The 27,987-nt window shown below is 43.0% G+C and overlaps 1 protein-coding gene across 5 annotated transcripts in view; it reads right to left on the bottom strand.

The window, feature by feature from the left end:
• Positions 1-4,243: 4,243 nt before the first annotated feature.
• The window catches only part of RAB11FIP4 (RAB11 family interacting protein 4), a 127,879-nt gene continuing 104,135 nt past the window's right edge, over positions 4,244-27,987 (bottom strand). For 2 of the 5 annotated variants that reach the window (XM_074847196.1, XM_074847199.1), the window contains 12 exons: positions 24,170-24,393; positions 20,403-20,594; positions 18,767-18,901; positions 17,255-17,290; positions 16,241-16,340; positions 15,728-15,831; positions 15,040-15,180; positions 14,422-14,503; positions 14,023-14,160; positions 13,379-13,537; positions 12,917-13,060; positions 4,244-11,109 (listed from right to left, as the gene is read on the bottom strand). In XM_074847196.1, the coding sequence (XP_074703297.1) occupies positions 10,993-11,109; positions 12,917-13,060; positions 13,379-13,537; positions 14,023-14,160; positions 14,422-14,503; positions 15,040-15,180; positions 15,728-15,831; positions 16,241-16,340; positions 17,255-17,290; positions 18,767-18,901; positions 20,403-20,594; positions 24,170-24,393 (1,572 nt within the window). In that variant the 3' untranslated portion in view covers positions 4,244-10,992. The remainder of the gene's footprint in view (positions 11,110-12,916; positions 13,061-13,378; positions 13,538-14,022; positions 14,161-14,421; positions 14,504-15,039; positions 15,181-15,727; positions 15,832-16,240; positions 16,341-17,254; positions 17,291-18,766; positions 18,902-20,402; positions 20,595-24,169; positions 24,394-27,987) is intronic. The other 3 variants (XM_074847197.1, XM_074847201.1, XM_074847198.1) reach the window with 3 other exon arrangements.

Genomic DNA, 27,987 nt, shown 5'->3' with positions numbered 1-27,987 from the left:
TCTTTTCAGAAACAGTCTGTACTGTAGTTGTAAGCCTTATGTTACACGCTATTGCATCAAAATATTAACTACCTTGTCTGTTAGCAGGCTAAGGCACAAAATCTCGGTGTGAGGGAATAAGGGTTTAAACACTATGCCAGGAGCCATGCTGACACATTATCACTGCAAAGTTGTTTTAAAATCACCATTAACCCAAATAGTTATGGTTATACATCTGGGACAATCTTCAATTTACTAGTCATATGCTCTAACCCCTTTTTTGCATCCAGAAAGCAGCTGGCTCCAAGGACAAAACTTACTCCAAGTTATGCAAGCTAGGAGAGTCCCTGCTGCATTACGTGGGTCAAAATACATTTAGAGTGGAGCAACACATCCCAGACCTCCATCTGCCATTAGAGATATGGGAAAACATCGCAACATGGGCCATCAAGAACAGCAAACAGAACAAGGGAAAGCAAGGGAAAGTCACAGCTTTGAGGCTGTTATGCTGCACAAAATGTGTCTGCCAAGACAACGTGAGATCAGAGCCTGCTGCCAGACTACAGGAGTTGGCTGGTGTACTCACTCGGTGCTCACATGAGATGTATTTCCTCTTTGTAACAGCTCTCCTTGTCACCATCCAAGTTTTCAGGAGTCAGAACTCCTGCAATCTATTTCCTACTCTGCTACCACCTCATTTAACCTCTGCCTGGCTTCCAACCCCCTTTTCCTCCTCCTTTTTCCCCCGAAAGATAACAGCAAGAAACCAATCACCTCCCAGGGAGTTCTGAGGTTTAATTCCTGGTTGCAAAATGACCCAAGGGTCTCAGCTCTCCCCAACCCAGTAAGAACAGCATCATTTGTTAGAAACTATTACAGACTTTGTGATACATAGTGTTGATGTATTCCTATCCCCAGAGTAACAGCTGATTTACTTCCCCAGTGTGTCTTTCTTGCATACCAGTGAGTAATTGATCTGGAAGTAGGTCAGTAGTACAGCATGTTAGCCTGAGCTGCTGAGCTTTGGGAACAAAACTGCTCCCTGTCTCTCTGGTGAAGTGGTTTAGCATACACAGCAGGGAGTTTTCTTTGAGCCTGCTGTTATAAATCTGAATAACCAACATCTCATTGCCGTGAGGAATCTGGGAACGGGGAAGCCTGAGAAGATAACACACAGGTAAGGTGCTCCATGGATTATTCATACACTGCCTTTGCTCTGATTCCCCAGATATTTGTACCCACTGGGAGAAAAGCTGCTCAGCAACCATGAGATGATATTGTAAAAGATATATACCAGGTTTAGAAACTACTGACAGCCAAATCAAAGCAGTTTGCACACTATGATCACTTGAAGATCATCGAAATGCTTTTTAAAGGAAAACATTTGCCCTGCAAGTCTTGAACTGATCAGTGAAGTCTTTTCAAAATTCTCTTTCCCCCTTTCCCTTGCTTTGAGCTCAGCTGGAGGCAGAGATCTTACCACAGTAGACTCCAGATTTTAAATAATACACCACAGGCTGGGTTCTCTGGCTTTAAGCCCTTCACCACCATTCACACAGGTGCAAAACGGTCGCATTTTTTTAAATCAAGGGCATAAGTGACACCTGATGAAGCAGCAGGCTAGGAGTGGGAGCAGTAACTTTTCAGGAGGCAAACTTTTACCCACTAAACTCCCCCATGGAAGCACAGCTGTGAGCCATCTGCACCCTGTGGCCATGTCAGCGAGGGCTTTGCTGGCATTTCCAGGATGACTCTGATGGTTCCCTCCGACATGGTAGGACAGGGCAGCAAGCTGCACAGGGCTGCTCAAGGACATGCTTCAGCTCAGGAGTCTCCCCAGAACACTACAGGAAGGCCCCATTTTTCCCCGGTAAGAAGCACCCAGCACCTCTGTAAGCTGACTGCGGCTGCCCCTCTATGAGCAGCGTTTTTCCAAACTAATGGGCCCCTCTTTTCAGTAATGGCGCCCACAGACACCAGCCCTGGGGCTGACTGCCCCTGAGGTGACTGTGCCGGCAGCGCCCTCCCCTCACTCCACACAGACTTTTGCAAAAAGTAGCCTTGAACCTAACCAGCCAGTCACTTACTAGGTTAGATTTTCACTTTAGCGGTTAAAATAAAGACCAGAGAAGAGCCAAGTGGGTCTGGCAGCTCAGACAGGAGAAGATCAAAAAAAGTTACCTCAGAGCGTTGGTTGAGGGCCCCCCCCTGCCGGGCACCAATGTGTCCTCCACCTTCCCGCCTCACACAGCAGCTGCTTGGCTGCGGATGGTGACTTGGTAAGTCCTGGCCTGAGCCTGCACCGACCGAGGGTCTCCTTTAGTCCCCACTACAGTCCCCACAGGCTGCACAGGCCGGCGATGGGCCCCAGCTCCCCGGCGCTGCCCGAGGTTTCCCGCCGCCGCTCTGGCCCCTCACGGGCCGACTCTGCCGTCCCGCTCCCAGGAGGGCTCATCAAACACACCTGGGAGCCGCAGCCGCTCCGGGGGGCTTGGCAATGAGTCACCCTCGGTAGAGCTTCCCCTCAGGCTTCTCCCCGGCACAGGTGAGCGGAGGGAAAGCCGTTGCCTTTAACCGTGAGCCTCCTCCCCCCAGTGGCCCGCGGGCATGCCCCGGGGGGTCAGTGGTGGCCACGCAAGGTCAGGCTGTGCACCAGACCCGCCCAGGCTATGCCTTCCTCACAGCAGCCTGCTGCTCGCCAGGAAAGGAGTCAGAGCACATGCTCATTAGCCACACGGGTCAGTAAATAATGATATTTAAGTCAGATTAAAAAGCTGGCTCCAAGTCCTGCAAACAGCTCACAGCTGGAGTTCCCATCAGTTGAGAAGGGGAGCACTGTGGGTGGAGAGATTAACAGGTCGCTTCTGTGAAGCTTCAGCATCATGTATCCTACAAAGCTCTTGGAAATATAACATAGTTGTGGCTGTCAGATAAAGCACGTACTGAGACAAACTCATTCCCTAGCGACATCCGTGTAACTCAGCCAAAGCTAATGAAGTTGGCATTTAGGCAGGCAAGAGCAGAACTGTGCAATCCTTCTTTAAATGAGGTACAGAAATAGAGGTGGGTATATGCTGTGTGTGCCAGGGATGCAGGGTGAGGAGGGACACTGAATCAGTCACCCACTACAGACAACGTTTTAGTCATGCAGGGAAAACAAATAATTTATTTACATATCTGATTGTACATTACAGCTACCTGAAAGGATCCACATTAGCAAGGACAGCTTTATTGTCCCCAGAAAGTATTTCAAGAAAATACAGACAAAAATAGTGTAATGGCACATTGCAACAGTACTGACATCACTTCACTTGTGTTGTAAATTACAGAACAAGATTAAAAATAGTCATATGCTACTTCTGCTGGCTGCTTTTTTCAGTTTTTTTCAGTAACAATGGAGCGAGTGGACTTTGCTCATTTTCATACCAAGCAGCCTTTGAAGTAAAAAATAAAACCACCTCCTTGCTTCTAAGGCAGCTTTATAATCTGTCAAGTGGATGCCAAATTCAGTTAAAAAAATTCTGCTCGGTGAGAATGGAACATACGAATTTATAGATCTAAACTTTATCTTTTGGGAGATTTAGGGGATATAGATGATTTCTTTCCTGTGACTTACCATATTTTATTATCTCATTGTGGCCAGGGGCTGGTGAGTGGGGTACTGATAAACCACAAGGTGTGAGAGAAGGAACAATTCAAGCATCTCACCAGATGAGGGGGTCAACACTCAAGAAATGAAAGCAGCAGCTCAGGAAGAGGTTGGTGGGAGGGAAGGACACTTCTAGCACCAGGTCCCTGATTGCCAGAGTTACAAATGGTCCAGTCTCACAACACATCTATACAGCATCCCAAATGCTGCAGGAGAGTGCTGTGCTACAAATCCCAAGGGAAGTTTATTCCACAGTGGCCAAAATGTGAAAAGCAAGACACCCAACTTCTTACATCTGCAAGAGGAAGATCTCCAGTCATGCAGATCCAGGGTCTGTCCTTAGGAAAAGCTGTCACAGAAGCCAGGGAGGGAACAGAAGTAATCTAAAGCATTTTACCCTCTCTAAGAAGGAGAGTCTATGAATTGGTAATGCTATTTCTCTTTCCATTTCAATGGCCAAAGTAAATCACTTGCCCACTCCCACAAAAATAATCCCAGAACTGAAGTTAACCTGAAATGGGCAAGGTATTCAAATGAGATTTTGGTCTGGTGTCCCTTTCAAGTATAAAAAGAAACAAACTGGCTTTAGTGCAAATAAAAACTATAATCGCCAAGTCAGGGCTGTAACATTGAGTTAGGCGTTTTATTATTTTGAATTAACTGAAACCAACAAGTGGATAGGATTGGTCTCGTAAGGATAGTAGAACAGTAAATCTGGGGAGTGTGTGTGTGTGTATGACATTGACTTACAAAAGAGACCAGCCATCTGACACAACATTTCTGAAAGACAAAGAACTGCTTATTATGTTAAATTTCATTCGCCATGTAACTTAGACCACGACCTAGTGCTTCTAAAAAAACCTGTACAAAATGAGTATTTTTTACATCTCAGAGGCACATGAATACAAATCTGATCTATTTTATATATACACATGTACATCACAGGAAAACCAGAGATGAAGATCAAATGAAACAAGTGTATATAAAAAGTGCCCAAAACAGGAGATAAAATGTGAAAATAAAATGTATCCTCACAACAGAAGTAAAAGGCACAAGTACTAAAATATGTAACCATGCAAAAAATGTAAGTACAGTCTGTGCAACAAAGCAAAACAAATGGCTTCCACAACTGATTTTACAGTAATTCTTAAAATATCTCAGTATTTAAACATACCGTCAGTGCAACATTTACTGCCCTGTAGCACAGTGTTCACATGATATGAAATTCTTGGTTCCCCTTCTGACTTCCTTTCTCCAAAGCCAGAATAATTTAGCTACAGATAAGGTATTAAGTAAAATGGAGCTGATGTTGGGTAGTGTAAGATCACTGCTCCAACTGTCTGGGTAGAATAACCGCAGCTCTTCTGCACCCCTTACTGTCTGCATACTGAACGTGTGTCTGTGCCCCTCGCCAGGGCACAACAGGCTTTACGGGTTTGCCAGGGTGAATGTCACTGCTGAGAACAGTGGTGCGAAAGCTGACAGCTCAGACATGACAGTTGTACCAACTAATAACATCTACACAAAAAAGAAATACAGATTCTAGGGGTAGGCGTCCAAACTATACCACAGAAGCCCGTGTTTGTTAATATATCTTTTCACTGGGTTTAAAGTTTCAGTAAAATGTAATATCTCTCTAATTTTATGTTTGAATAGGTACTACTCTCCCAGTTGAACAAAACCGAGAGACTTAAGCCAGTAAGCTAAAAAAAAATAAAGTTTAAGGAACACAATGTAGCACTGTCAGCTGGCTCCACACTGTGGCAGACTATGGTACCGTGACCCTAGATGCAGATGTTTCTATTTTAATGACTGCTGTCATTATCTGCAGGGTATGCTTGCTAGGCTAAGCTAGCAGGGCTGTGCCTTGCCAACAGAGTGTGTAAGTGCAGCATGCAATTGGGTAGCGATACAGAATCAAGGGAAAACTTACAGGGACATCCCAATAGTCCCTCACCTGGATGCACTTCGGGATTAGTCACCCTATATGCTTGCATATCATGAGAATCAGCTACAACATTTTGTGATGTAGATGGGACAAAACTTATTTTCAGGACCACACAAAAGACAGGGCTAAAATTCTTCATCTCAGTAGCTAAAGCCGTACTGAAGCCAGGAATATCATGTTTATCCCTCCCATCTGCTCAAAGAGGCTGCCCCAAGGCACACAGACACTCTGATAGCAGGCACAGTGGCTGGGGACAAGACCAAGAGCGTAAATGTCAACAGAAGACATACTGGGGAAGAATCCCACAAATAAAAGACTCTCTTGTGCATCAGAGCAACTCCCAGTGCATTATGCAGGATTACAGGATTCAGACCAAACATTGCAATCCTTATCAAACTTTAAAGGCACATGCAGAGTTTCATTAAAAAAGAAACCCACACATACCAGGTGCTTCAACAGCAAACTGCTCTTAGGATCAATATTTTGGATTGAAAAATACTGAGAAAATAACCCCAAGGATGCTGCAAAGGAACAAAATGCCAGCAACTGTTGAACTCTCTCTTTCAAAACCAGCTGTGTTACACCACCTGGCATGCCTTCTTGACAATGTTCCTTGAGTAACAAATGACATAATGAGAATACGAGCACTGAGCATTGCTACTTACACCAGAACCAATCCAAGAACTGCTCAGTTAAAGTTTGAGTTAGTTTTCATTCAAATCAATATAAGCCAAGCCACTGATTTGGCAAGTGTTTGATCAGCTGCTACTTCCTTCCTTCCTTGGAAAAGCCCCCTCAGACCACACCATACAGTATTTATTTTAAGAAAGAACCACTGTATATTCACTGCCATTAAAGAAGGAAAAAAAAGTATTCATTTATTTGTAAATTCTAGTTCTTAGATTCATCACAGGTCACTAGCACTATGATGCAGAGACCGCTGAACAGTGACTGATGGAGCAGGCCAAAATGTATGTTTATATATGAGCTTCCAAGCCTCAATTACTAACCAGATTAGGGAGCCTAAATACTATAGGCCAAGATCCTCTCTGGAGAGTAATGCAGTTCTACCAAAGTAAACGGAGAATTGCTGCATTCAGACAGCAAAATATTTGTTGATACACATATCTTTGAAAATTAATAACGCTGTGTTCAACTCTCTACAGAGCTGGCTGAGAAACATTTGAATTTCTCCCAAGACCATAAAAGGAAATTTGGCGGAAAGTATATTGGATTTTTTTTTTGAGACTTGCTATGAATTTGCATATTAAAAACTCCTTAAAAATAGATGGGATGGTTACAGTTTGTCACTATTGCATTTCAAAACATGACAAATTCTCAAACAGCTTGAGTCTATAGAAGTTATTCAAAAAGCTGAAAAATACTCTTTGGATGTCAAGGTAGTGTTGAATCAGCATCACACTCTGAAACCAGCTGAAGACTGATGTCTGGAGGGAAGCAGCCAGTATCAGAAAAACCTTGAGAGGCTACATTGCAGGTACAAGTGCGAGTTTTGAAAGAGGTATTTTTTCTGCAGTAGGTTGTGTGTGGGATTAGCCTGACGGAGTACAGCTTCTAGGTAGAAACAAGTAATTTTTTTCACTGTACAAAAAAATACCTGCAGTGGTTTTGCAACTGGTTTGACCAGAATATCACTTAGCTTTTCAGAATCTACAGTAAAATGAACTAAGGAGCAGATCAAGATACAGTACCTTGGATTATGTCTGCATCCCCGAGGGTTAAATGAGAAGCACGGTTTTGACAGAAGAATGCTTACTGCATTTGAGTATTGCTAAAATGAGATGATACCACATTTCTGTTTGAAGTTATTTACCCAGGGAAGTGAGTCATTGTTCCACCAACAGGAACACTGACAGAGGCAGGCTGTACTTCCCCAGCTGGCCTGTGAGCACAAAGCAAGCCCACAGTAAAGTAGTAAGGAGTTTGTCAGACAACAGACACTGAAACCACTGCCTCCCTATCTTCCACATCTCCTGTCTGTTCTGCCAACGTGTCTGTCTGACACTTGATCAAAATATGCACTCTCTGCAGTGTTGATATCAAATTACTCTTCTCCCTGTCCCAGTGACTCATCAAGTGATCCCTTATTACCAAGTTACCTGCATGTCATAAGACGTGGTGACTTCTGGGATAGAAGAGTTCCCAAGGCTTGGATTGCAAGACAAGTTGCTCTAGTATTTGTAGTTACTGTAGTTAGTCTAAGAATGCAATTGCTAATTATTATTTTTAGTGGTGGATACCTTAGAGGAAAATGTATCTGCCAGTGAAATGCCTCTCCCACCTCCAACTCACATTATTTATCAAACACAGCAAGTATCTGGATACGTATCTGAACAATAACAGAAAGCAGCACCACACCAAGGGCCCCACAGGAGCAGAAGTACAATTCCTCCATGCAATAAAACAAAGCTACAAACACCACCGACGTGGTGGTAAGACAACTCTTCAAATGCAAACACTGGAGCAAGGAAGGGCTTCTAAATGCTAAAGCAGTTGGGTACAGAAGTAAACAAAAAGTCCTGCAAGTCTTTAGAAAATCCACTGCTGGGTGCCCTTGGCTAGAATACTGCTTTCGGGATTTCAGCCAGATTTAGTGACTATTTGTCACTATTAGCAACTATTTGCCTCTTACATAAAATTACCTGCATAAAAACTTGGCTATCACTACACTCATGTCTTCTTCTGTTCATGTCCACGGGCTCTGTGGTCTCAGTGAAGTGAGCCAGACTCTCTGCTTCCCAAGTGCTCAGCATAATTTTCAGTGAAATAGTCCTCAACATTTGCTGATGTTCTACCCTAATGGGAATGGGTTTTAGATTATTAGAATTTTGAAGCTAAGTCCAGTTTACTTAAAAATAGAGAAAAACATTCAGTCACCAGTCTGACCTGCAACAGCTTCACTCATCTTCAAATCCACTGCATGAGCAGGACAGAAATGTAACTTACCACAGCCGGTCAGCTCCAGCGGCAGGGCTGCTGGCTCACCCAGCCCTGCTTGTCACAGCAGGTTAGCAACAGCCACCTGGCAATTTGAAACAGTTCTCTGTGGCCTATAAAAAGAGCAAAGTCCTTGGCACAACCCACAGACAGCATCATGCAGAGGGAAATGCCATCACTAAAGTGCAGGTGAAGAGTCCTGTAGGCAGGGAGCTGTAGGCAGTGCCAAGCTGGCTTAACTGTTCCTCTCCTACCTTCTGGGTGGCACATCCATAAGCAGCAGCAGGTGGGAAAGGTGCAGGTGTGGGGCATCCATGGTGTTCGACCTGCTTCTCCACAAACAGAAGCTGCTGCAGTTTAGTACAGGACTTTTTATACCATCCTCAGGTGGCAAAGTAGTCGTCTTTAAATCCCTTCCTCCAGATTACCCTAGAGCCTCAGGAAACCACTCCTGAGACATCACTGTTTGAACAAGACACGGCCATTTCTCCCAGAGCACAGACATCTTTGTGCACTGGGGTGTTGCGGCCCACAGTTATTCCTCTGGTCCCTTCTGATTTCCAGTTACTTTACACCTGCCTAATGCAGATACACAGAAACAAATCGTTTTTATTTTCTTGCCTTCAAGAAAGCCTGATTTCAGTATTTCCCCTCTTCCCATCACTCCAGTAACACATCACTGAAGGCAAAAGCACAGAGATTGCAGAAAAATATATATATATTTACATCCATAACTGAATACATGTTTTATGTATTCAAATTCAGGAAAAATGCATCACATATACACACCAAGATACATCAAGAGAATACTAGGGGCAAGACACTGCCAACAGCAAGAAATACACAGAAAAGCACAGTCATTGCTACTGTAACATTCTTCTGGGGAGCATATTCAATAGCGGAAACATCTCTATGCACTGGGGAAAGCCAGACACTTGGGCCTATTTTTCTGTGTCAGTTGGTGTGAATCGGAAGTGTGAAATACTTACTTTTAAAAAGTGCATGGAATAAAATTTTTTCTTTTAGCGTTCAACTATCTAAACAATTCCATGAGCTACCTTATATAAGCTACATTTTTAATTAAAAAGGTCCTAGCCCTACAGTACACAGATCCAGCTCAGGAGAACACAGGCACATGTTGAAGTCCATCCCTATTTAAGGCAGCATTTAAGCATACACTCAACTTTAAAGATTATGTTCTGTCCCACTGACTTCTATGAGCAGTCACAGTACACATTTAAAGTTAAGCACCTGCACAACTGCTCATCTAAATCAGGATGTGTTCCCTGTTCAGAGCTTTAGATATGCATGTGTGTACTCAGTCTGGATTGGCAACTTCTGCAAGACCAAGCTCTTTATCTTTTTACTGCCCTGTAGGTAAAAGTCACCCCACATCAGACTTCTCTCCACCACTGTGTTAGGACCCCAGCTGGTCCTCTACACAGCTTGCCCACAAAACATCCATTTCAAAAGAGTGCTGTGTATCTGGGGTGGGAAAGAAACTCAACACGTAATTTCAAGGGTTGCTCCTCCTCCCCCTATAGTGAGTTACTTCATGCATTTATTTTTGTTCAATTTCTTTATTTTGTAAGAACTGGAACATGTTCATTCAGTGATATCTTTAAAATTAAGGGTGAGGGGAAGGGGCAGGATCCCAGAATTCATCTCAATGGCCCATGACAAACCCCTGAAAATAGGGGAACAGATTTGAAGAGCTTCTTAGCCTCAATGCTATAGGGACCCTGGCATAAAAAATACACATGCGCACACACGCTAAAGAGCAGGCGGGCTCAGAGCATCCCAAAGCAAGCTCCAAAGTGATCTTACATAAAAAGCACTTTGTGCTGACAGTGGCAAACAAGTGGATGGTGATTCTTCACAAATAGCAACAATTTTGCAATATCTTCCTCTTCTTCCCTCTTACTTTGTGTCTTCCCTTTTCCCTAAAGTTTGTTTTTTTTTTATCCTATGTGTGGTTTAAGTACTAAAACTAAATCAAATAGGAAATTACACAGTCAGCACCAGTCAGGAACTGAACCTGGGTATGTTAATTGGTTTGTGGTACCCAAATTCCTGGAAGAACGAAAGAACAATTCTTGCTCCTAAAGTTAGGGCCACATCCGTATGTTTCCATTGTCCTTTTTACCTTTACAACTAGAGGTAGAGTCATTTTGTCCAGTATCTAAAACAGCATGATCCAGTTATATTGTTATTACATTAATATACAGTATCCATCTTATCACAGGTATTGAAAGTGCATGGAAAAAGTCTAACCAAGCCAATTCAATGACAAATAACAGTGTACCAAACATCATATAAACACACCCGCGCACCCACACTCACACATACTGTATATATATATATTTATAGATTAATTTACAGTATCAGAGTGTTGTTTAGATCCAGTGGCATGTGCAGAAATGTCAGGCAGTTGCTGCTTTTCCTTCTCACATTCTCTTCAATTCTTTATTTCCAAGATAGACGGGTTGTGGTCTAGGATTGCCAAAATGATCTTGTCCATATACTGTCGCAATCTGTAATTTATCTCTTCCTGTTCTTTAAGGGCTTCCATGAGCTGAAACACAACATTTCAAAGTTACTCTTGAAATATTCTCATTAGTTTACATAATAGCATGAAATTCAGACAGGTGAGAGTCTAGCGCCTGCTCAGGATCACCAATTCCCTTTTGTGATAGGTATTCTACATCCAGCTCCTCCTGTATCTGTATCAGACACGATCTGTATGTTAAAGATCTTTGCTATTAAGGAAGGTGGTGAACAGTCATCACCAGGGATCTTTTCGCAGGCCATTTGAAACAAATTCCCCATATAACACACCAATCCATCCTGCATCCACACCACCGATGAGCTTCCTCAACCCAGTGTAAGAGCTTCATGATACTCAATTTTTTTCCCTATCTACTGAAATCTAAAGGACTTTGCATGAAAAGCTGCTGAACACAACAGGGTTTCAATGTTTTGCACTGGGAACAATACAGGCTGCCTCTGTATCATGTGCATATTCTCTCTCAAAAACATCCTATCAAAAAACCCCCAAACAACACAGCTACATACTCTTCAAGAACAACCCACTGAATATTTGATGTTCTATATTAAATAATGTGTTTCACTAGACCTTTGAGCTGTGAAAGGCCCCTCCAACTCCCCAAAGATGAAGACTGCTTGCTTTTTATACTCCACATGTTTAAATCCAAACTGACAAAGCTGCCCAGGAGTGTCAGAGCCCCAGATCCTCCTAAACCTAATGTGATCTGGGTGTCCATTTTCATTAGCCTTCACAGAAGTCCCACTTTGAATCTGCAGTTTCTTACCTTCATTTTGATTATACAGGAAAAATGGCACAATGGGAAAAGTTTATGCAGGTCTGTGAGGTTTACTAAGCCAGGGCCACAGTTGTAAGGCACTTTTCTTGTTTAGAGGGGGAGTGCTGAGTATTCTTTACATGAGCCAGTGTCATGAGATTCAGAAGGAGAAACAAAAGATTTTTCTTGACAATAGCAAAAGCCCAATTTGCTTTTACCTAATTAGAGTTCAACAATTAAAGAGCCTCTCTTCACAGTGCTCTGATTCAGCAAGAAACTCAAGTATGCACTTCACTTCAAGGGACTGCCTGGGAGCTAAGGCTAACAGGGTCATTCAAGTACAGACTGGGTAAAAAGGTCTGTCTCAGGACTCCTCTTGAAGAAGAAATGGAAAGTTCTTCCAGAAGAAATGAAGCGTAAAAGGCAAACAATTGCTTTTAATCTCCTTCATCACTAACCTGTCTTTTTCCCTGGAAGCTCCCACATATCCATTGGCCTGATCTCATGATCTCTCTGGGAGCTTAAAGGAAACTATACTGGCTTCACTCAGCCCGTGTAGAAATGGGTCTCCTACAGTATCTTCCAAAGCATTAGCAGATTATTACTTGCACACTACCTACTTTCTCCAAGAATTCAGCTCTGCTACAGGAAATATATAACTCAAATTTAGAGAGCCTGTTACTGAAGTAACTTAGAACTAACTCTAGAACAGAAAGTAAAAATTTAAGTAACTAGCTAGGGTAATTTCTGTATGTAATTAATGTCATAATACCACAGTACCCTGTAAGCTAGAAGACATTAAAATACATTCATTGTAAAACAGTTCACCAAGACTGTAATAATTCCATTTTTTTTGAGCGACAAATGGAAGAGTTATATTAAAAGGAGCATCCAAAGACACTGTCAGATTTAAGGCAGCCTTCTAACACTCTTGAACTCCTAGCAAAGCATATTTTTCTGTTATTCATTTGTCAGCTTCAGATAGTTCAACCTTGACAGTTAATTACATCGAAAAATGTGTATTTTTGGATGTAGTACTTGATTTAAAAAGCCTATTACCTCATCTCTTGATGCAGAATCAATTTCAGCAGCCAGTGACTGGGCTTTTGTTTGCGTTGCAAAGAGATTTTTAGCTTCATAAAGACTAAGACTTAGGATCTGTCCGTTGAGATCATCATTTTGGTCACGAAGTTTCTGATTCTCCTATTTAAGGATGAAAAGACATTGCTTTTAAGTTCTTCCTACAAGGTTTCATTAAAATAAATACATTTTTAAAATCACAGGTAGCTTGGATGACATATGGTAAGGCTGCAAGCTAACAGCAACATTCTTGCCACCAGTGACAAGTCTCCCTGCCTGAATCACAGATGTTTCCAATGTGCATAATTTACATTGCCTGCGGGTCTTGTGCCTGTGTGAGAAGTGGGGGACAAAATCTAAAGGCAGTGTGCTAGGGGTTGGAGCTATAGGCAAAGCAGTCCTGTACATTTCACATGGATCAAGAGGCACTTCCCTGCTCACCTGCTTCAGCCGTTTTATTTCATGCTCCATTTCCACCTCTCTGGTTTTGGCGTTGAATTCACTCACGCTGGACGAAGAACTTCTCCCACGTCCAGGACGCTCACACTCCAGCTTGTACAGCTGCAAGTGCTCCAGTTCCTTCCGCAAGTCTTCAATGAGCTGTGGGCATGCAAGAAGGCCATGTCTCTCCAGTCCCTGCACCACCAGCCCTCCCTGGCTGCAGCCACCTCTGTACGGTGACACAAGCACTCTGTGAGCCTGGCTGAGGCCAGGTAGTCCTACAGTACAGCCACTTGCTCTTCTATGGAAGCACAGGTCACTTAAACCGCTTCAGAGCTGGAAGTGGCTCTGATCTCTAAGCTTCATGTCTGCGAGGCACAATTCCCCTTGCAAACATAGGAAAGGAAATGTTAGGGCACACATTCAAGGTCTCAAAGACCCTTTGGGTCAGGGATTGCCATTTATTAGGTATTCTTGCAGCATTCATCACCCTATGGGTACCCCACCCACAGAAACACAATCCAGTAATACATTCACTGGATGTTGTATTTTCAGTGTTCATCCTGTCTGTCCGTTCTTTTTCAGATGGGCTTCCATGCAGATGAGATGTTATTGCCTGCTCTTACATCCCTCTTTACACCTACCTCCTGTGTGGCTTCCCTCTCCTTGTTAAATTCCAGTCTGTTCTGCCGCAGCTTGTCCATCATTCTCTTGTACAAATCCATCTCATCCTTCAGTCGCAGACTAGTGTCTTCCAACCTATCTGACATGCGTTGCCTTTCCTAGAATAAATGGGGAACTTCATAGCTAGCTTGCAAGTGCATGAGCCATCTTCAGTTTTACAACACAAATCTATCAACACAGCTGGTCATAAAGCATGTCTCAGGGCACTCTTGCCACTAAAGGTGACCAACGTTCCGATTCCATTAATAGTCTTGTTTAGGGAAGGCAAATTAAAGAAATTGGGCCAATCACTATATGAATTTGCTCTTACACAAATTAAGCTGCTGTTAAATTGCTCGAGCACTCAGAAGTTTTGTTACCTCGTCTAATCTCTCCGTTTGCGATTTCAGTCGTGTGACAGTGCTTTTCAGCTCCCCATTTTCTTCTTCCAGCTGCTGAACCCTGTGTCAATAATAAAAATCTTACAGCAGATGCCTCTTTGAGAATGCAGACATGTAAAGTAGCATGCTCTAAGAAGCCATTTCACTTGCACTTGGTAGAAAGACCAAACAAGAAAATCTTTCTAATCTTAGCATTTTTTATCATGAGCTATTGGGTGCTTTTTGTTTGTTTTTAGGGCCAAAAATGACCCTCAGGTTCTTATGCTCCTAACAACAGGTATCTTACAAGAATTAAGTAGAAAGAAACAAATGCAGACACAAGTGTTTGCTACAGCTGGTCACAATTCCCTCCTTGAACCCATGCCAAATATCCAGCTAAGCTGTCTACATGGGCCATGTGGATTAAAGCATTAATGTAAAGCATCCTCCAAGCTTTTGGGCATTAGACATGCAACTGCACAGCTACTCTATAGAACTAGTAACCTGTAACCATCTGTGCACTGTCTGGCTGTGAATAGCCTATGTTTACATGCAAAGTAAAAATGAAGAAAAGAAGAACTTGTACTCTGTTCTGGGTGGCACCAAAATGTTCATTACCTTGTATTTAGCAGTTCAATTTCAGTGCCTTTCTCTTTCTCGTACTTGCTATATGCTTCTCTATGTCTCTTTATCTCTTCTTCCAAGGTCTGTTCTGCTGATGTTTCTTGGTCTTTCAATAGTTCTTCTAGCTCATGAACTCTAAGGAAACCAGATCTCATTTCAGTAACAGCTTCATAAGTACTTTAAAAAAAAAAGTGTGCAACTTCATTGCCTCTCTCTTTCCTCCCTGTTCCTTTATTTCATTCTAGTTCACCATCTCTCTGGGCATTTAACCTCTTCCCAGTATCTCTTCCAGTATTTAATCTTCCCAATAAGTATAGAATTAGATAGTATCAGTTCATCTATTATTCCTTTATTCTCAGTCTCACAAAGTTGGGACTACCACCCAGCCTTCTGCTCTTGCTACGTGGAAGAAAAAAACCACAGTGGTAACCTCTCTTATAACAGAAGAGTTTGCTCTGTACAAGTCAGTAACATCTCTGTACTAAGAAACTTGTTTGGAAGGCCTCTGTTTGCTGAAAATTCAGCACTATTCCACTTGGACTTCTCGATGAAGCCTTATCTTATCCGTCAGCATTAAGGCAGAAGACTTGGTCGTATTTTACAGGCAGAGATGTTCCTTCCCTACAACTTTGTTCTAGCTTTGCTCTAAGATGATAAAGAGAACTGGCTCCGTGCTTTATACCTGTGAACTAGCTGTGTGTTCTCTTGTTTCAGTTTGCTCTTCAGGTCACCATTTGTCAGGCTATCATTCTCCAGTTCTGTCACCTTTTTTTCAAGGTATGTTACCTGGAAGGGGAAGTGGAAAAGAACCGAGAGTTTTAATCTCTCTTCATACACCCCTTCACTGTTTTTAATTGACATTTAGCTATGCTACCCTTTTTAAAGGGATTGTATTTCCTTGCAAAGCCAGCAACAAAATTAAGCTCTGAAATTCTGAGTTCCCCAGACCCTGCATCTTCCTTGAAGGTGATCAACACAAATACACAGTAAAGTACTAACACAATACCTAGATCTGTACTTGCACAGTTCTTGCATTTTTGTGACGCAAAGCCGAAATATTAATGGAATATGAAGGACATTTTGAATGAACTACTTCAGATCACTGGTAACTGTGAGCAAGAGAGCTCTGTCAACTGATGCATGTCTCCAGCAGGATTTGTTGGGTACATCAATCACAATGCACACAGCTTCTCACCTTTTCAGTGATATCATTATCACAGGAGTCTATACTGTCTCTGAACAGGTCTTCTGTGCTGCCATTACTGCTGCTGAAGTTACTGTTGTGGAAGAGTTGTCTGAAAGATCAGAAGGATAATTATTTTGCTTCATGAGGATGGAGGCGAAAGACGCTGGCTACTGTCTTATAGCCTTGCTTTGCACTTTGAAGATCTGATGCTAAAATCTGCGCAATCATTTCAGTGACAATTACAACTGTTTAAGCACAAGTCTTACAAGAGACTGATAGCTAAATGAAGTCATACAGAGCACAATTAGTGACATTAATTCTAGGGCAGGAATTCTTTGTTGCTTTTGATAGGATCTGCCACCAACATTAATATAGTTTAAAAACTACTTGGCCTTATTCACACTATGTACTGAGTTGTATTTGTCTTATTAGAAATTTAAAATAAGGTCACCACTGTGCACTAGTTGGTACAGTTAATATAGAATATTTCATGCAGTAAAAACTTCTTTAAAAAAAAGAAAAAAGAAATCTCAAGCAGTTTCCACTATAGTATAGTGTCAGAATATGTAACACCGGAGATTATCTAAAATATTCTTGAAACTTACAGCCCTCCCCAGCCCAGGGCCGGTTCATTCAGTCAAAGGAAGATCACAATTCTGTATGCCCTTTTTAAAGGGATGCTCTTGCTTTCCTTTGCATTTTAGCAACAAGAACAAGGTCCACATTATGAGGGTGAAAGAAGCAGTAGCTGGACTGATGGAATAGTAATATAAAGGAAGAGAGCTGGCAGATGAGGAAGCAACTATCTGTTCTTAACAAAGCTCTTTCCAGTTCAGGGGTCTGCTCTAAGACTAGCAGTGGCTTCTATATTCTGTAACATCCCTATCCGAACACAGGTCCCTTCCCTTGAAAACTTGTCTTGGCACATTCCTAAACTTATTCCTCCTCTCTCCTTCCACCCCCAGTTAGAGAATTGTTACAGCTGATTCCACATGTATTCATAAAAAAGTTTAAGACTCTTACCTTCCAAAAGCTGTGCTTGATATTTTCCTGTTAGGGCTACATGGATACAGAAGGAATGATACAGGAATTAAACACTTATTTGATCAGTGTTGGATTCAATCTTAATTTAAACTCCAGATGAATTGCACAATGAGACTTAATACTGACTTTCTTAGTGAAGTAAAAAAAATGATACTGTGAACAATATTCTTAGACATCTTAATTAAAAGCTGCAGTTAACAACAATGTGAAGATGAGTGGAGCCACAAATTACCGTGATCATTAATTAAGTCAATTTGCAAATATTGTTATATTTAGCAGAGGTTTGTCAGTGTAAATCAGAGTGAAACTAACATTAGAAACACCACAAATGGACACTGAGTTAGTGATGGACATTTATTCTGGATTCCCAGTTTTTAGATGATTTTATCAACATTTAGTTTATCCTTCCCCATAATGCTTCCCAGTTCATCACAGGAACTGAGATGCTTTCCATTTTTATAGTTCCCTTTTGCAGCCAGAGACCAGTATTATCTAAATGAAGGACCAGACTCCAGAAAACAGCACTAGAACCAAATCATAACATCCAGCTGCATCTCTTGATAAGAGATGTCGCATCTCTCTGTGCACACATACTCCCCCCTCTCTCTGTCAGAGCATCGCTCTTTCAGCCAGGTGTATACAGCCGCACTCACAACATTACCAGAGCCCTAGCAGATCATGGTCTGGGTGTTAGCAGACTCCTTGCTACAGCAGGAGCATCGTTCATATCAAGTACTACGCTGCTGTGTCATCAAGAAAAGCAGCAGTGCAGTGCGCTCTGGGCCAAGGATTATGCAGACAGGCAGGATTTACATTCAGTTTCTAGGGGGAGCTACAAGCCCACCAAATAATTTCCTTCAAAAACCCTAGATGATTGTTGGAAGCACTGGATTCTTTCCAAGTGCTCAACACAGTTTGGAAGTGGATGGAGTGGCAGAGATAGAAATGTAAGGAAAAAGCTGAAATTGCAAAGAACCCCAAAAGTAACTTCTGCTATAGGATTCATCATTTTTCCAAGTTCCCTTGAGGACAAAAAAAATCCCACAGGAATGAAGTACCTCTGCTCACCACTAGCTTTAGGAGGGGTGTATGTAAGGTTATTAGCTAGGATCTGCCAGGTTACTCCTTCCCACCTGGAGAAAACAGTAGCTAACCACAGATCTGCAATAAACAGCACAGCAGAGCCCACTTCCTGGGAAAAATTCCTGGAAATATCACTCTTACTCTGCAATCAAAGAGCTCATTGATTAAAATATTTGAGTTTATTAATGCTGTCTGCACCTTAAGTCAGAAAAATACTTACTAGCTGATGAAGAACAGCATTTTGGTTCAGGTAGACGTCAAGGTCTGAATTTCTTACTCTTTTCTAAGAACAACACGTGCAAGACAGAATGGGATACAGGGAAGGAGAGGGCTTTTTCCTCTCCTCCTGCTACTAGTTAGTCCCATTTTAAGGAGGCATTGCTAAAAGCAGTGCAATAGGCTGCTTACCTGTTTGCTTTCAAGTTTTTCAGCCTGGCTTCCAAATCGTTGAGTAGATTTATCTTTTTGCAGCACTGTGAGCAGTAAACATCCAGTAACTCGCTGTTATAAACATGCCTCATTTTTCGGGGTGTTTGGCCAGCACTGTTTGCAGGAAAGGAAAGATGTTACTGGCTATAGTAACCAACTCACAACAGGTTTTCCTCTTGACTGTGTGTCAGAATCACAGACAAGGGACTTGGGGAACCACCTCTAATCGCAGCTTCTCTAACTTAGAGTTGATGATGGAGAATACTAGTCTTTGGGCAAGTCTACCTGTCTGAGTTGAGGCTTTACAGAGGACTTGTTCTAGGTGTCAGTGGAAAGAATCAGTTTGGGTGACTGGAAGAATAGCAAAAGCGATGCATGTAGCAAAAGCAGCTACATTACTATGTTCCGCCCTCGGCAACGTCCCCTCTCATCTTGCACATCTTCTCACTAGAGCCTGGCATGCAACCTGAAGAGTCTCTTCTCCAAGAGAAAGACAGGGTAAGAAGTTGTCACACAAACCCCCTCAGATGGTAGGACAGAAGGAACCCTAGAATGAGGAGGAAGGGAGAAGTGGACATAGGTCTAAAGAGCAGATAACAGTAGCTCTTGGCATGATAAAGAGAAAATAAACTCAAATAAAAGAGAGCAACCATGGCATGAAGTGCACAGAGCCCCAGGAATGAGAATGGAAAGGGCTGCATAAACCTGAGGAATTAGGGGATGAAGGACACAAGCCATCATCATGAAGGGCAGCGGAGAGGGGTGCTGGCTCTGCATGCATGACAGAGTGGCAAGGTTGGACTGCAGAAGTGCTTGAAACAGAGGGGAACACATGGGGGTTGCATGCGTAACAGGGATGCAGTGAGCTTGTCCTGTGTTAGCAATGAAGCACGAGACCTTCCTGTGCTATTGATCCAAGCAGACAAATCCTATCCTAGAGCATCTTCATGCTCAGCTCTTCCCCAGTCCTGCTTGCCCATTCCCTTGCTTGGGGAAGGATTTTAAATCAGCAACTGACTTGGTCACAGGACATAAGAGCTACAGAGACTGAGGTCACATGCAGCAAACTGGTGGACTGTAGTGGCATTTCCAGCTCCTAACAGACAGCAGCTACTTGCTTATGTTCTCCAAGACATTCAAAGTCAATACGGATGCCTGTTCCAAACAAACCCCTCCTGTCCATATACAGCACTTCACCTTCCAGGTTAGTGCTAAGGATTTGTAGTATCAGAACACTAAAGAGAAACAGCTCTCTTGCAGGTCTTCTGTCCACTGTATCAGGGCTCATGCATAGCACTAAGCTGGGCTCCAGCCTGCAGCAGATAACTTCCAATACTAGCGCCTAACTGTGAAATATACTGCCTGCAATAGAAAGAAATCTCCACAAGCTGGAAACAGCCCAGTTATTTCAACAGAACCCAACAGAGGTTATCAGACACAATGTATTTGCTATAGCTCTTATTAAATGTAGTCTGTCAACTGGAGGGCAGAAAATGAACCGATAACATTCTGCTTTTAAGGTGGGTCTATGCAACCAGTATAAACTCTGGTATGGTCATCCATGCTCAGAGAAGAACAAAATTGAAAAACTGTTTGTTAATGAATAAGGAGCAACCTGGAAGATACAGATGAGCCAAGGTCAGAGTAGGCGTTGGTTCTGGTCTCATCATCAGGGCATGGGCTACTGGGTGTAAAATCCACATCATCTCCTTCCCCATAGTCTTCAAACTGTTCTTCATTACTGATCAGGGAGGCGGTGGAATAAGTTGAGAGGTCAGATGCTGCAGAAGGGTTGTGAGGACTTGACCTGAAACAAGAGGTCAAAACGTCTCGAAGGCCGACTTTGATAGCATCTCACCTCACATGGAATCTTCCACCTTTACAGCTTCTCCCCTCACTTGAAGTTGTAACCCACTTACTTTGTGCTAAAAAACTAAAGTGCTGAACACACCTGATGTGCATTTGACACAGTGCCTTGAAAGACAAGAGCATGAGAATCTACAAACAAGCTACCTGTGTGACAGGTTTGGATCAACACAAACCATTTCACTTTAAAGAGCACACCTCGACAATCCTCAGTCATTTCCACATGGTGGTGAAGACTGCTGCTTATGGGACTTCTGCTCTGAATGCAGGAACTGTGCAGACAACTCCGAAATGCATGGGATAGGGAGAGGAACATGCACAAGACGGAGGCTGCCGCTCTATTCCACAATCAGTTTCCCAGTAATCCCCATAAAATCTCTCCCACATCCCATGAGTTCCAGCTACTCTCTGGTCAGAAACAAACTTCAGCTCCCTGCATGCCAGAGAGTCACTAAAGCTACCAATGTGACCTAACGGAGGCTGGGTTCCTGCCCTTCCTTCCATCGTGCCAAAATGTGTCTTTCAGAGCAGCTATGGACCACAAGAAAAGGCTGCTTTACTACCAGAGAAGTACCTAAGATAATGCCAAACAGATAGGGAACGGCAGGACCCTGTGACCTCAGAGAGGGGCATATAGGTAAATCACCAGAGCCAGTCACCATAGGAAACCAGCTGGCAGAGCAGTTTTGAGCACAGCACATCTAGTACTATGGAGCAAGTTTGCTGCAGAAGGTGCACAGTGATTCTCCTGCCCAGAGTCCAGACCACCCTGCAGTTATGCAGCGTGCTGTCTTGCACAGACAGGTATTTTACACAGGTTTGCTCAGCTCCCACCTCAGTAAGTCATTCAAACAGACAAGCCCATAAATTCACATACAAGTTCTTATAAACAAACATCTCCCTACAGAAAACATACATCTAAGGCCTGAAACACATGCTTCACTTGTGAAGCCCTGGAGTTGCCTGACACATTACTGTTTCCTACAAAGCAGAATCCAGCGCCTCTCTGCAATACAGACAAGGCACGGATTCAATCTGCTGACACTTTGTACAGACTGGGTTAAGTTTTTCTCTCCCTTTACTTCAGTGCACAGTGCTTGTATCTTCAGCTCCGCTAGCTGAGCCATGGGTCAGTAGCTCCCAGTTGATGTTGTTCTCCAGCAGCTCAACAATATTGTCTCCTAGGTTTCTTTTGAGTCTACCTTGAGCCTTTTAACCATGCTCTGCACTTTTGGAGACAGGGAGATTCCTCTTCCTGTAATACTACACTTGCGAGCTGTAAACAAGAGATGCCACAGTGCTTTGGCGATGGTGCAAGCATTATTTGCATATCCCTTCCCTCCAAAAGCAATTAGTAGAAGAGGAAGCCTGCCAGCGTTTCAGATGTATGCTCTTTTGTTTCTCCTGTTTTGATGAGATCCATTTATAACCTGCAATTCATTTATCTAATTCACATTAACAGAAATTAGGGCAAGTCAAGCCTGGCACACTATTAAAGGATGAAGATCATGAAGATAGGAATACTCATACTAGAAATAGATCAAACTTATCTAACAAGGCTCCTTGGCTGGGAGATGGATTAGTGAGACGCTCAACACATCACACTAACATCTATTCATAAAGAGCTGCTGTGCCACAGACATACTGTGTGCCGGTAAGGTTTTGGGTGACTATGACCTGTGTAACTGCAATTGCTGTTTGCATCTCAATGTTGTTACACCAAGTCAGTTCAGGAAGAAGCTCCTCATAACACTTCCACTAGGGATGGAGGTAAATGACCAGTCCTCAGTTGGGATGATAATATATCCTTGTCCATAAAATCTGCTCTCCAGCATAATAGCCCTGGAACATCACCACTTGCCAACAGACTGGAGTTCAGTAGCCCACTATTCCTCATGCATTGCCTGGCAAAGTTTCTCTTATGGCAGCTATGCAGTCACCACTGCTGGACCCACCTGGTAACGTTGCTTAGAACTTTTAATTTGTAGTTATTTGTAAGCTTTTCCAAACTTTAAACTGCTTGGGTTGAAACAGTCCATGCTCAGGGTAGATCCTGAACTCAAAACCAGCCACAGGCTGGAAACTGTCTAGAAATTGCACAGCCGTTTTCAAGGGAGTTGCTAAAAGCAGCTGTTTTTCCTCATTCTAACACTGTCTGAAGGAAGTTTTCATGTTTGTTTGGGGTTTTTTTAAAGCTATTTCCTGCTGTTCAGGGCAGGACTTCACAGCGGGCTGACACACCCCATACACAATCCACCTGCTTCTTCAACAAGCAGGTATTGTGGTTTGGCCAAGGTAAAAAGCATGAAGCTTCCAAAGTGTTTTCCCACATTTACCAAAGCTGAGGAGGTCTCAGAGGATAAACCAAGATCTATTAGCAGTAGCACAGTAGCTCTTAGTAGTTCCTGCTCCCCCCTAGAACGTGGGTACAGGATGCACAATGCTTTCCCCACCCCCTTCACAAGAGCCTGGATGGCACAGCTGGGAGGAAAGACACTAATTTCAAACACAGTATGGGTAAAAGGGATGGGTGCTTCAAAGAACTGGCAATGGCAAGGCAAGGAGACAAGTTTGATAAAGAGCTGATGAAAACTGGCATTATCTTGATAAAGTCTCTGGGATTGCTTGGGCAAATGGGAGAAGGCCAGATCTCAGTTAGCTCAGAAATTCTGGAGGAGGGTAGGAATGAGGCTGCGCAGAGAGCATCCGAGGAGGCCCAGAAGAGAGGAGGACGACTGGCTTAGCAATGAAGGAAGCTCAAGAGGCACAAATCAAGATGACAAGCCAAAAATAGGGAAGACAGCACAGAGGCTTACAAAGCAAGCCCAGCTGAGCTCTGTCCTGTAGTACTGCATTAACTCAGTTCAAAGCAGGATTAAATCAAGTTGGGTCCTTTTCCCCCCCAGTCAGCTTTTACCAACACCCCCAGGTACACACCTGGGAAGAGTCAAGTCAGGATTACAGAGACACTCTTGTGTTAACAGCAAACTATGGTTACACACGCACATGCCAGGACACCCCATGTTAAACACAATTTACTGTTGCACACTAAAGGTTATGGAAAATTAGAAACACACAGAATTAACTTGGTACATGGAGTTGCAGCACCCACACCTTCAGATAACTAGATGTACAAAAGACTAAAGCAGCATTCCCCATATTGCACTGCTTTGCAAGAAGTATTTGTTTTAATTCCAGCATATAAAGGTTATGGGAACACAGAAGATCCTAAGATCCATTCTGGAGAGACCCAACACTTTCAGTTCAAAACACAACATGCAAGTCCCATGAGTGGTCACAGAATGTGCCACAAGGAGCCAGCGCTGAGACTGTCTAAGCCACTTAGAGGACCTGGACATCCATCTCCCTTACAGTGAAAATGGACACTAAGTTTCTAAATCCTTCAGGCATCCTCAGCCTCCCACAGTAGGGATTAATCACATAAAGGCTCCTTCCTCCCTGGTCCTTTTGCACATGACTCAAACAGGGCTGCCATGGGGCAAAACCACCACTCACTTGTCACCAGGCAGAAAGAGGCCACTGAGCACACTGTCCTTCTCCTCACTCCGACACACGTCGGAGGCCTCCGAGCTCTGGGCACTCTCAATAGCACTGTCCATGTCAGACTCATGGTGAACCTCTTGCTGTGCTAGAGTCATCGTGTCGTCATCAGGGAAGAGCTCCAACTCGCTGTAGGCGCTTTCGCTGTCCAAGTAGGCACAGTCCTGGATTTCACCACTCTGGCAAAAGAAGAATTGGGAGTCAATTCAGATCACCCTTCAAGGCAGTTAAGAGGACACAGGAGAAGCAATAACCCACTCTCTGGATGCCCTGGTAAGCAAGAGTGATACTGAATAAAAACCATATAACAAAAAGGTTGACCTGCTTTACAAAGCCAGTTCCTGCAAGCCCCTAAGGTAGCTTACACCTTCCAGAAGGGCTCAAATACTGACTCTGACTCTTCTATAGGAGAGAGGGACACAACATCCAAGTATAAAATGCAGTCAGCTTTGCCCTAATTTACTATCAAAATGTACTTTAATTAACAAATATCCTCAAAGTTTTATTATAAAAAGAGGAATCCTTTGAAAGAAGATAATAGAAAGTCACTCAGAGTTAGTCCTGTGATTAATATTAACGATTAAACAAAAGCAAGCCAGATAAGTCCAACAGTTTACTCTGCCTTTGAGGATGGGCTTGTAAAAAGAGTTGGCAGGTATTAAAACATTTATGGTAAGTCTTGGTGACAATCAAAGATATAAGAGAGCAGGAAAAAAAAAGCCAAAGCCATCTGTTCCTGCTTCCTGGAACCATGTCTTGATTAAGTATCACCTAAATTAAGACGTCATTCTCATTACTGCAACTCTTTGCGCTTGCTGTTCGTCCCCTCCCTCCCCTTCTTGACCCATGAACACTCACAATAGCCAAGACAAGCTGTTTTCTATTTGCTTGTCCCTCAGGGACAAATAAAAATTCTTAATTGAAAAAACAAAGCCTAAGATTTTACTCTGTCCTTTGATACGCAGCAACACAATACTGCTTTGACAATTCCCATCCAGCGTGACACAATAACTCATGACTCCAGAACAAGTCCTGCAAACGCTCTGACTCAGAGCTCCACTCCAAAGCTCACCTGCAAGCTCCACAGGCAGCTTTACCACTGAACTACTGCCAGCATGTTAAGACAATCATGCATTTAAGGCTTACTTTACTGGTAATGAAGCATTTCATTCACGGATACACCTCGTATTTAGGCCCAACTGTCATCCTGCCCAGCTCCTTCCCCAGGAATCCCAAGGCACCTGGCAGTCTGGCATCATCGCAAGCACCAGCTGCCCTTCTGGCAAGCACATTCACTGGGACGCTGTTAAGAGTGGCACCGCTTGCAGCAGCACGGCTTCCAGTCAACTCCTGTAGCCTTTCGACACTCCTATGCTAGAGCCACAGATGCTTAAATCCCCTTTTGCAGAACTAGTGATGTTCTACGCTGATGACACCAATTCTTCTCAGTGCCTTTTTCACCTCAACATGAGAAGAGTCACCCAGAAGCTGCAGCTTTTTAAGATTTGCAAAAACTGCTATTAGAAATGCAGGTCTCGCCTTCCACTTTTTCCTGAAATAACAATTTATATGACTGTGAAAACTCCTAGCATATAGAGGTTTAAGAAATTCAAAACAACCCCACTTGCTCAAACCTAGTTAACTAACGAACACCCGAGCAGTCAAAAGGACAGCTTTACCTGCAGTGTTTGAATCTCTAGGTACATACTCAGAGCAGGTATCTGGAGGCTTTTCTACAAATAGACAGCACAAGCAGTAAGACCTTTTTAGTAGGTGCCAAAAAAGTAACGATTGTTAAGAGCAATTAAGATGTTTCAGAAGTATCCAGGAGTGTTTGTTTATCTAACTTTCCCCGGTTTCCTCCTGCACACTAAGCCCCACAGGCACAGAGCTCCTGTTTCTCTTAAAAAGTTTAATTCAATAAAGCCCTGACTGCTGTTATGGAATTGTACCAGTTGGTAAGTCTGATCCATGAGGGAAAGAGAGGGGCACAGAGCACACAGTGGATCCCTGAAGCAGGAGTTTGCAAATCGAAGGAGGAAAGGAAGAAACAGCTCTTACCCAGCCCTACCTCCCAATTAGCACATCTTTTTCAGAGATCTTGGAGAAGTCTCTGCCTAAGCAAGTTTTTACAGCAGGAAAATCTCACTGGTATTAAAGAAATTAAAGCAAGAAAGTAAAGGTCAAGAAGATCATGAAAGACTCCCTTTTTGTTCCCTGTAGGTAACACTGCACATTTGCTTTTTCTAATAATAGCAGCCTAGATGCTTTTTTAAAAAAAGTCCATTAGCAATTAAACGTGCAGTGTCATCTCTAAAGGTTGAGGGCTCACTTTTCTTTCCTGTCACTTTCTGGCAATCTAACCTTCACATATTTACTTGTATTAGAGTACTGATCTATAGCTACAGCACAGACTGCACTTCATGGATACCAGTCAATACCATGTAAGTCTTTTTTGAAGTGTAATTGTTCTGCTCCTAAACTTTCACTTCTAAGCCCCATGAAAAAAAAAAAAAAAAAAAGAGAGAAGAAAAGAAATGAGCTTTTGGAGGCAATGACCCATCATAAGCCTGAACACCTGCTTTACAGCTTCTGAAATGCCTCACTGCAAGACTTGGAACTCCTCCTGGAACTGGTCCTCCCTTCTGCTGATCCCACCCTCAAGCTGTGGGGAGTTCAGGGACTGATGGGTACTGGATAAATGAAGAGCATGGGCCAGCCAAGCTCCTTTGAGGAGCTCCCCCTCAGCTGCCCTCTGCTGCTTCCTCACAGCAGGGAAAGTGGACGTCACGGAGCACACCACATCCCAGGCTGCCAGCCTCCCTCTTCTCTGCAAATCTGGCACCTACCCCGCAGAACTGCACAAAGTGGACGTTTAGGAAGCATGTCTCGGCTGCTCTGATGAGCACCTGGCAGCCAAACCACACACTGAAGACCCCAGCCCTTTCAAAGCAAGCAGCACGACAAACAGTCCTGCCAGGGAGGCTCAGCTCCAGCAGCTGCATCAGCTGCTTATTCATGCTTTTAAGTGCTCAAGGTCCACTTACAATCAGTAGTAAAGATCACTGTTTTCAGCAAGATGTACAGAAACTAGGACCAGTGAGGCACCGTACTGAAGCCTGCATGACTGTTTTCCGTGTGTAGGAACTACATGCTTACCTATCAAGTTTAGGGGTGGGGAATCACTACAGCAATGCAGTGTTTCCAGGCACAATAATACAACACTGTAAAGCACGGGACCTGGATAACACCACTGAGGTGTCTCTTCAGCTCCCTCGGTGAAACTGGTCTTCACTGCAACTGTCACAATTACACATTTAATGAAAAATTTTCCTTCTGTGGCCTAAATAACCAGCAGAAGAAAACAGATAAAGCACCTTTAAAACAACTAAAACAGGTTAAGAAAACTACTACAAGAAGTCAGAATTGGGGCACGTCATTAGTAAACAATATACAGGCATCCAATGCCATGACTAAAACTGTAAGATATTTGAAGCTGTAATTGTTCAGTGATCACAGTTTCTCATAGGACCATACTTTCAAGATGCCATCTAGCACATGCTTATAGACCACACCTAAGGAAATTAAACTCCTTAAAAAAAAAAAAAAAAAAAAGACAAAGAAAAGGCTGATTGCTCAGCTTAACCTCTCAAATTATTCCTTCACAGTTTAGGTATTTACAGTACTTCATGTACCAAATTAAAGGTTGTCAAGAACAAGTGTTATTCAGGTAGCCTTAAAAGAGCTAACTTGAGTTTAAACTATGTTAAAGA

This window comes from Strix aluco, chromosome 21 (genome assembly GCF_031877795.1).
Source record: "Strix aluco isolate bStrAlu1 chromosome 21, bStrAlu1.hap1, whole genome shotgun sequence".
Taxonomy (NCBI): Eukaryota; Metazoa; Chordata; class Aves; order Strigiformes; family Strigidae; genus Strix; species Strix aluco.
The sequence above is the reverse complement of the archived record's forward strand: the minus strand, read 5'-3'. Positions and strand labels throughout refer to the sequence as shown.